This window comes from Lotus japonicus, chromosome 4, assembly GCF_012489685.1.
Source record: "Lotus japonicus ecotype B-129 chromosome 4, LjGifu_v1.2".
Taxonomy (NCBI): domain Eukaryota; kingdom Viridiplantae; phylum Streptophyta; class Magnoliopsida; order Fabales; family Fabaceae; genus Lotus; species Lotus japonicus.
The window spans coordinates 7,105,715-7,115,726 of record NC_080044.1 but is presented as its reverse complement, the minus strand read 5'-3'; the positions used below and the strand labels follow the sequence as shown (position 1 = coordinate 7,115,726).

Here is a 10,012-nt window from a genome sequence, read left to right as displayed (position 1 = left end):
TTAAATGACAGTTAAAAATCAAGCGTGTTAAAAGTATATTTATAAAAAGTGTATGCATACATATTATAATTTGTTGGGGTTGATTGCAATGTAAGTCTCACATTGCTAATGAAGGAGAAAAAAGATCAAGTTATGCATTTTGGAGAAGTCCCACATCGCTTAGATTAGTGAGGGGCAGGAGGGTCAATGCTATATATAGGGATCTCAAGTTCCTTGTTTCAACACACCAAAAACACCAAAGATGTAACACCTGAAAACACTTTAAGTTTATATTTGTGTTTTCTTTTTCTCTTATGCTCTTGTTTTAGAGTATTGTGAGATGTAGTTCAAATATTTACTTTGGAGAGTGTGGGTGTACTGAGTTATGGGGTGGTTGAGAGTGAAGTCTATGTGTTGTAACAATTTTCACATAGTGTTTATCCTCTGGTTGTCGGTTTTGACAACGGCCGTGGTTTTTTCTCCGGTTTTGGAGTTTCCACGTTATATTATTGTGTTGTTGATTGCGCTCCTGGTTTATTTTACTTCTTCAGCTCTGTTATTTCCTAACAAAATTTGTACATTAATATTTATTTTAAAGAGAAGTCGCCACCCCAACCCCAAAAATTAAAGGATTGACTATAATTCTCACTGGTTTGCATCTCTCTTTGCATCTGTCACCATTTCATCTCACCTCACATGAATTTCTACTTTCTCAAAATTTCACACAGTCACATGGATCATCCACAATATTTTTCTTTATTATTTTTTTTCATAACCTCAGATGAAGACAATAACAACCGAACCACCTTATTTTTTCCCATGTGAGTCAAGTGTAAAGCTCGTTTGAACTTTGTCAACCTAGCCACCTATCTAAGGATTATTACATTTTGTTTCTTGTTTAGTGATTGGGTGCCAGCTAAGACTTACTGCATCTACAACTTAGTAACTCATGATATGCAATGTCCAAATCCATCTGTCACAACTCAGAATCTCACCTTTGATTCTTTTTCCAGGCTAGATTTTCCTCAGTGTGTGCTAGTTTTATTGGCATAATCTCAACCCTTCAAGGCCGATCACAACTATAAAAATCCTGGAATACACTTGCACAAACCACACACCACAACATCACTCTCACTCTCACTGCTTCACTTAGCAACAAAAACCACCATCAAAACCGGCCTTTAGTAATGGACAACTTTACAAATGGTCAATTTTCCCCATACATCACCCCTGCCTCTAACTCTTTCTTCAACTCGAACATGAGTTTATTACAACATCAACATGACATGGTAGGTCTTCCTCCTCTTCCCGAAACTCTTCAATTCCCAGATAACAACATTTTGGAGCAACGCATGTTTCCTGCACCACCTTCTCCCTTAATCCCAGACCCAATCCCATACTTTCAGTTCCCACCATCTTCTCAGGCATCTTATCAAACGTCTAAGATGCCTGAGCTCGGCCCATGGGCTCCCCTGTCTCCCCCAACATAAATCTTATTGTACAATGTTGTTCAGGTGCCACACCTCAACTGAAGAGTTGGTTCAAACACCCGAGCAGCCAGATAACTCAGACTGCTCGATTGTGGGGCTCTTATTTCGAACCGGCTTCTGGCCTATTACTTAATTTAAGCATACCAACCTTTACAAGATAAGGAATAAAGACAAATCCTAACTCCCAACAACATGATATCTCCTCATATTTTGGTCTTCAGCAGATAAAGGAGGGTATGTTCTCCTTAACAACCATTCTCCATAACAACCATAACATATATACACAATTCTATTACCTACAGTTACGTCATTCAAGCCCCACAAGAAACTACTTATGTTACGGATGCTTGAATGGATCAAAAACCACAGTTGTCTGGGTATCCTCAAATGCCCAATTTTTTATGATGTTATAGTAAAGAACTACCAATCCGTTTCAATGTAGATTAAAGAGCACTCATTGAAATTTATCTCTTTTTTTCACTAGAAAAGATTCAATAAATGTTATTTGATCTGTATCCAAATAAGCTCTAGATCAGTCAACTTACAAACTAAAACAAAAGTTACTCCTCCTGCCCAATGAACATAGACAGACAAAAGACAAATTACCATTAACCGTATTCGTACATGATATAACTGAGACCTACAAGAAACATACACTTCTCTTGTGTTTATGTGAAGATAAGGAAAGGAACTACATACCAATAACCATACTGCTTTGAAAATGTAAGAAACATACAGTAAAAGTGAGGACCGCAATTGCAGCCGCCACAACTCACATTTGTCCACAACTCAACGACAATCGCAATTTAAAACCCGGATGATTATGACATAAAAGGTAACACTAGATTCCTAAATTAGAAAACATACTATAGAAATCACCGTTTGAGTCATCTGCCTGTGAGTACATGTTGGCTGGCACGCGAAGCAAACGATGATGTCTCTCCATTTGAAGTTTCCTTATGTGTTGGACAGTTGCTTGATAATTTTTATAATAAGTTGGATGAGGTGAAGCTTGAAAATATTGCATCTGATGTTTAGCAAGTTGCTCATATTTTTTAATTTCTTGATCTAGATTCCCAACATACCCACGATTCAATTTTCCTAACACATCCTTAGCAATCTCCTCCACAATTTCAGATTCCAGCCTAAGACATAAATAATACATCAGCAATATAAAGAAAAGATACATGAAAATATAAGACAAACCTTACTAATAAGGAAATAAATAGCAATCAGCTAGGGAGTGAAAGAGCTATTCAAAAGCATTTGTACAAATTAGTTGCAGGTAGCAAAAGTAGAAGTTACAAAAGATTTTATACATTGCAAAAAACAGAATCCAATCGATGAAAGATACAGAGCCTCAAATTTTGGTAGAAATCCAATAAAATGAACAAAATTTAGTAAGCTGAACAATTTATACATAATTTAAACTTCCACTCATTTATTTTAAAAAGAACCTTCCACTCATTAAAACGTAATAGGCCATTCCATATCAGGAAACACAACTTAATAGTTGTTGTATATGATCCATACCAAATTACGTATCCATGTTTGGATCTGCTTCAGTTTTATGGGAATCAATTCTGAAATCCAGAAGCTCTATTCTATCAGCAACATAAAGAAAAGGTACATGAAAATATATGACAAAGCTTACTAATAAGGAAATAAATAGCAATTAGCTAGGGAGTAGAAGAGCCACTCCCAACACATTTACAAATCAGTAGTTGCAGGTAGCAAAAGTATAAATTACTCAAACATAAGCCAATCAATGATAGATACAGACAAGTGGAAGTTTGGAACTATAAGAACTAAGAAGTATCCTATAGAATCTTGCTGTTCTAGATCTAAAAAGTAACCTTAGATATTCAACATTTTGAAAATTTTTATAGAAATTTTTCGTTATATATAGCATCATATCTAAAAATGATGGCTTCCACATTCCAACATTTGAACATACATATTTGACTTTCTAATTAAAGAAAAATACTCAAGATACTCATATTAAACACTAGGTTAGTATAATTGCAATCAAAGATTGGTCACTTTTATGAGCTTTTTTTTAATCATATTCAAAGTTAACAAGAAACTTAAAATTTGTGCTTCTTTTAAACCATATTTGTTAATCACTTAATCCAAAGATAGTACAATTCAAAATCATATTTGTGACCTCATAAATCTAGATTACGATTTTCAGTCCACATTTATTCAACAGAATGAACTTGTTAGATTGGACGAACGTGGTTTCACATTCAACCAACAAAAATCCAATGTGAGTTAAAAGATCAAAGAAAAGATAACAGAGAGTTAGTACCTGTCAACAGTGCAATCCCATCCAGAGAGATTCGTAGCTTCCATCAAAGCATCCCTCCATTTCTGCACCTTGTTTGGTTTATCAACAAACCGCCTCTCATGGGCAGCAAAAGCACTCGCAAAGTTTCCTGTTTGATTCCTTATATAAGTAGGCTCAACATCATAAAACACAGGCACCACAATCTGGTTCCTTGTTTTCTTACACTCCATTATTTTCTTCACTTCTTCTAAACACCATTTCGAAGTTGCAAAGTTTCTGGAGAACACAATCACTGAAAGCTTCGCGTCCTCGATAGCCCTTAGAAGTGTTCCTGAGATTTCGTCTCCTCTTTCTAGATTGTAGTCTATGTAGGTTTTGATCTCTGCTCTTTTAAAAGCAGCATGGAGGTGACTTGTGAAGGTTTTTCGAGTGTCCTCGCCTCTGAAACTCAGGAACACTTCATGCTTTTCTTGAGGATCAATGGAGGAGGATGATGATGATGCCATTAATTAGAAGAGAATATTTGCTGATGATTTTGTGAAGTTTTTCCTGTAAATTTGAAATACGCGTTTTGTGGATTAGAAATGAAGAGTACTATATATATAGCACAATGTTCATCTAGTACATGAACTAAAGTCAACTGTCAATACTTTATAGGATCAGTATAACAATTTGAAAAATGATTGACCAAATTAAGCAAATACCAATTGTATTTTACAAGGTTTTTTAAATAGACAAAGCTTTTTCTTTGTTACTGAGGAATAGAGATTATAGACAAAGTTTAAGTTAAATTACTATAATTTTAGGTGGATTAGTAATATTTAAGATAAGTGTGTTTGAAATTTTATATTCATATATTTATCTTATATCAATCATTAATTCACGATAATTTAACTCAAATTTTATAAGATAAGTGAGATTAAACAATTTTTAATTGAAGAAAATTTTAGTTTTCAAAGTCAACTACCCTGTTTTGACTGTGTGTGTGGTTCTGTCCATGTGCATGACAGTATGACACCGAGATATGACTTTTCAAACTACCCATATATCCCCATTCTTGCTTTCCTGATTGGTCAATTATCTACGCTGTCTGCCTTCCCGTGTGAAACTTTCTAGCTGAATTTCGTTTTTAATTATCTGTCATTTTACAAAGTTCAAGAGAGTATTAATTATACTTTATCTATTGTACCCTTCATTTATTGGTGGTAGAAAAATTGAAAAGTTAGAATTAATAAGAGAGATAAAGGGTATAATAGGAAGTTACAAAGTAATTTTAATAAAACAAGAACATTAATTGTTATTTCTTAATACTTCTGCAACAACCTTAAAGTGTCAGTTATATAGGAACGGAGAGTATGTTTAGTTATGATTCATTCACACTTCACTCGTTTTTCACATCCGCTCATCTACCTTATCTTTACTTTCTCTCTTTTTTCTTTTTATCTCTATCCTCCCTCCACCTCTTTCCACTTCAATATGAGGTGTGAACAAAACAATATTATCTAAGTTCATACTTCATTTACACAATTACACTAATCGGAACAAAAAAAGAAGAAAGAAGTGAAACCTATGATGATCGATTTGATAGAAAAAAAGTGAAAATGAGATGGAAGAAAATTGAATGTGAAATGTGAATGAATCAAAATCTGTGAACTTTTCGTTCCATATAACTCAACTTTTTCGTTTTTCTCTTATTGTTCTTTTTCCTGCTTTTCTATTGTTGTTTCGTTAGCACTCACTTGGGAGAGCTTTGTTTCCAAGCTTGCGACTTGTTTTTATCAATATATTTAATCTTTAAGAAGAAACACAACTTTTCCGACTTATAGACATCCAATTAGCATCGACACCCATATACAATATTCTTTTCTCTAACTCTAATTGTCTACATCATTTGGGTGCACATGAAACATTTTCTACTCTTTTCGCACTTAGCTTCATTAACCATATATGTTTATATTTTAATTTGTATTGAGGCCACAATCATGGACAAAGTAAAGGGGATTCGGAACGAGATGGGTCGTGAGCCACACACTTTCTCTGGTAGTGCTCCTTGTCCATCTGGTCGCAGTGGCATCTCATTTCGTAGCGCCACAATTCAAGGGGATAATGGTAGAGACGGTGGCGAAGCGGCAAGTGAAGGCAACGACTCGACTCAGAGGAAGAAGGAAGGTATCTAGCTCAAAGGTGATATAGCTTGCGACGATGAAATATGGGTTCAGATGAAGGAGAAATATGTTCCTCTTGGTGGTGATTCGGTGAGCGGCTGCAATAACTCTGTTAGGAGGAATGAGAAAGACGTCATGTTTCGTTCGATCTTCGCATCCCAGACTTTGTTGGTTGTCATCGGGTTCGTGGGATGTTTGCTTGAATTGGGAGGGTTTTGAATGTGTGAATGTGTTTGTTCAGAGGAAAAGGAAGATTGAGAGGTTGTATCATTTTGGGTTTTTCAGATTCACTTCGTTGGAGGTGGCATCTCCGGCGATTATCCTCCTTAACAGTTTTCGTTTGGGTGGGACGTTCCTGTTGATGGCTTTGGCGAGGTTTCTGCGACACGGGTTTGATGATCCGGGGGGATGTGAATATAGCTCAATACCATTGGAGCTTGATGGGCTTCCTCCAGCTAACACGGAAGCAGAAGATCGACGTATGATGCATTTATTTGTGGATGTAGAATCAATCACTGATGCTCTATCTAGAGATTTCTCTTCATTCCTAAGCTTCCCTCTCATGGCGCTCTTCCCATAAATTTCTTTTGTTGTTTGCAGGTACATTGCTACCTTGAAGCCTAAAAACAATGACGTACTCTATGATGTTGTTGATCCTCTCTCTTTTGATCTTGGGGTGTCCGTGATCTTGGGCTTGAGGAAGGGCTCATTGCCTCTCCTTTAGTTTCTAAACCTTGGGATTAAGTGAAAACTTCTCGGGCTAAGGGAAGACCCAAGAAAGCTGTGAAAGGTGGAAGAACGAAAAAAGTACCCTGTTGAGAGCTTTAGTGTGATTGCGACAGCAGAAGTTGTTGTTGTTGAGTCGATAGGGAAAGAGGAGATGGTGTTGTTGGCGGAGTTGTCGAAGCCTTATGTCATACTGACTAGGGTGCGACGTACTATCTTGATGTGGAAACGCTTAGGCATGAAGTACAACTCCATTGGTGGTGCTACCCTCTTCAACGTTGCCGCCCAGATTATTGCGTGCAGGTATCCTTAGGGTAGCAGAGGGTTATTGGTGTTGTTTGGTTTTAGGGGTCTTTGAGGGATGTTGATTTGTGATTTGGGGTTTTGTCTATTGCCCTTGGGGGCGTCTGGCGCTTTTATGGGTTGATTGTTGCTCTTCTTGATCTGGTTTATCTCCAGCGTTATTGGTTTTATTATCACTTTTGATGAAGGTTGTATATCCTTGACATTTTCCTTATTAGTATCTTTTGTTTCACATTACTCATATACTAACTTTGGCATAATTAAATTTAGGGTTAATTCCAGTTTGGGCCCCTAATGTTTCACAAATGAGCGGTCTGCATCCCCTGTGTTTAAAATGTGCGGTCAAACTCCCTCATGTTTCTAAAACGGTCGATTAAAGCCCTTCCGTCCATCTCCGTCAGTTGACCAAACGGAAATGCTGACGTGTCACTTATTTAATTCATAAAATATAGGCTACTAATTGGTGACGGAAATAATCCGTCACAAAATCCTTCACCCAATACCTCTCACTCTCTTTTCTCCTCTCCCTAACAACACCATCTTCTTCATTTACCTTCTGCCTAACGCTATTCTTCTTCCTTGTCGTCGTCTTCCATCCCACCACCACCACCACCAATCCCATCACCACCAAAATCCTAACCTGCAAACTGAACCACACCCAACAACCACACACTCACCCCACCCGCAGAGAACCTCTTCCTCTTTTTTCCCCCAACAACCCCACCCCCAGCAAACTGAGCCGCGACCACCCATAAACCCAACCCCACCCCAGTAAACACCACAACCCAGAGATGAAGGAGGAAAAGGTGTGACAGAAATAGATCGGAGTCATAGCTGCTGAACGAGATCCAGCCCATGGTGTATGGTGGGTGGGTGAGGGCTTCTGGGTTTTTGGGGGGTTGGTGGGTCTCTTTCTCCTATTCTTATTCTTGTTCTGATTTTTCTAGATTTCAGGGTGTATGATTTTGTGGGTTGGCTGTTGTATTTGGGGATTTGAAGATGGAGCTTTGGTTGGGGGCGATGGTGAGGGTGGGTTGCAATGGTATTTTGATTGGTGAGGGGTTTCTGGATTTTTGAGGGGTTGGTTTTTGGGATTTGGTGGTTGGGGGCGATGGTGGTGGTGGGCTCGATGGGATTTTGATCGGTGGGGGTGGGTTTCGATGGAGTGAGTTTTGGGGATGGGGTGGGGTGAGTTCTGGGTTCTGGGTGGGGATGGGTTGCTGATGGGTTGCATTTTGAAGATGATGATGAATAATTGAATAATTTTTGCCTCCTCAAATCCCTCTTCTCATCTGAATTTGGGTTGAAAAGCTTAAAGCTTTCAACTTTTTTTCTCATTAAACAAGGGTCAGATCTGGTGGTTGGGGGTGATGCTTCTGAAATCTGGGTTTTGAAAGATGTTGAAGATGAAAAAGAGAAGGACACAGAACATGGCACACAAAGCTGCTGGGGAGGAGCCTTTGCCTGAGGAAGATCCTTCAAACCCCATTTTCAAGCCACTACCTGAGCCATCACGGTTGGAGAATTTCCTCATAACAAACCAAATTTCTAACTACTGCAACCAATTTCCGTTTGGTCAACAGACGGAAGCTAACGGAAGGACTTCGTTAGCACAGTTTTGTAACAAAGGGGAGCTTGACCGCAACTTTTATACACGGGGGGGTGCGGATCGCCCATTCTTGAAACATCAGGGGCCCAAACTGGAATTAAGCCTTAAATTTATCCAAAATTCAATGATAAACCAAACATGTAGTAAATACCTTTTTTTTCCAGCATCTTCACCATTTATGATTTCTTAATTCTGCTTCAAATTAAAGTGTGATTCTAAAGATGCTATGTGAAGTTGATACAACCTAAGCATCATGCGATACATTTTAGAAGGGTTGACACGCTACTTAACATCCCACAAATCATAGATCTAATTGACACTCATAGTTTATATGCTGTTTTTTACCGTCACCATGTACAAAGTTTAAAATAAAATCATAAAACGTATTTCAGGTGATTAGATATTGTTGCCACAAATTTCACAAATATAAAAACATGTGTAGTTTGTGGTGATTTTAAACCTGTTAGAAATACGATTTAAGACAATATTTATTTTAACTTTACAATGTGTATCTGTTTGAAATCACCACAACCCGCAACCGCAAATGTGGATTGGATATCCTAATTTTGGGATGTTTAGACTAAGCAGGGACGGATTTAGGTGTATAGGTATGAGGGCATAAACTTGGAAAAAACATTAAAAAACAAATTGAGTAGTAAAAGTATGTGGTTTTTTATAACCTTTTAGATAAACAATACTCTCACTTATTTCCACACATTGCTAAATGCCCTCACTTGAGTCTCACATTCCTAAATGCCCTCACTTGAGTAGTAAAAAATGTGGTTTTTTATGGTTCCTTTGGTAAAAAGTGTCATCACTTGTGTCCCTTTAAGTAAAAAAATGTACTCACTTTTAATAGTAAATGTTATTTTTTTTATTACAAATTTATATATATATATATATATATATATTTATTGCCCTCACTACATCAAATTTCTGGATCCGTCACTGAGACTAAGAATCATTTTTATTTCAGAAAAGAAAAGAGGGATGGTAGGATTGAAAGTAAAGATTAAAGAGAGGGAAAAGAAATGGTACCTTAGGATGCGAAGACCGCGGTGTATTGTCAAGCTATTGCAGTATTCAGTTGGATAAGTCTCTTCGGAGCATTTGGAAGCTTTATAATGCAAAAGTTGGCCACTCTAGGATTTAATTTGAGTATGTATTTGCGTCGAGCACCACTCAAGGTAGCTTAAGATTTGTACTACATGTGTTTTTATGGGTTATATTACTTTTAAGGCTTAATACATCAGAAGGCCCCTGGAATTGTAAAGGGAATCAGTTCCAGGACCTGTAAAATTTTTGCATCAAATTAGGTCCCTAAGAAATTTTTTTTAATTCAATTAAGGCCAAAGTGTGTGAGCCGCTGATGTGTCTTAAATTTTTTTTTCCACATGGCTTTTATAATTTTTTTTAAATACCAATTAATATTTTCATTTTATTTTATTTC

The 10,012-nt window shown here is 37.2% G+C and overlaps 1 protein-coding gene across 2 annotated transcripts; it reads right to left on the bottom strand.

Moving 5' to 3' along the window:
* Nucleotides 1-1,923: 1,923 nt before the first annotated feature.
* LOC130715437 (TMV resistance protein N-like) lies at nucleotides 1,924-4,350 on the bottom strand. Of its 2 annotated transcripts, XM_057565536.1 has the most exons (3): nucleotides 3,781-4,350; nucleotides 3,003-3,052; nucleotides 2,474-2,614 (listed from the first exon to the last, which is right to left on the bottom strand). In XM_057565536.1, exons 1-2 carry the CDS (start codon nucleotides 4,263-4,265, stop codon nucleotides 3,007-3,009), a joined length of 531 nt encoding a protein of 176 aa, XP_057421519.1. In that variant the 5' UTR covers nucleotides 4,266-4,350; the 3' UTR covers nucleotides 2,474-2,614; nucleotides 3,003-3,006. The 2 variants fall into 2 exon arrangements, with proteins under 2 accessions (XP_057421518.1, XP_057421519.1); XM_057565535.1 differs by lacking the exon at nucleotides 3,003-3,052 and having other exon boundaries at nucleotides 1,924-2,614; nucleotides 3,781-4,346.
* Between the last annotated feature and the right edge of the window lie 5,662 nt (nucleotides 4,351-10,012).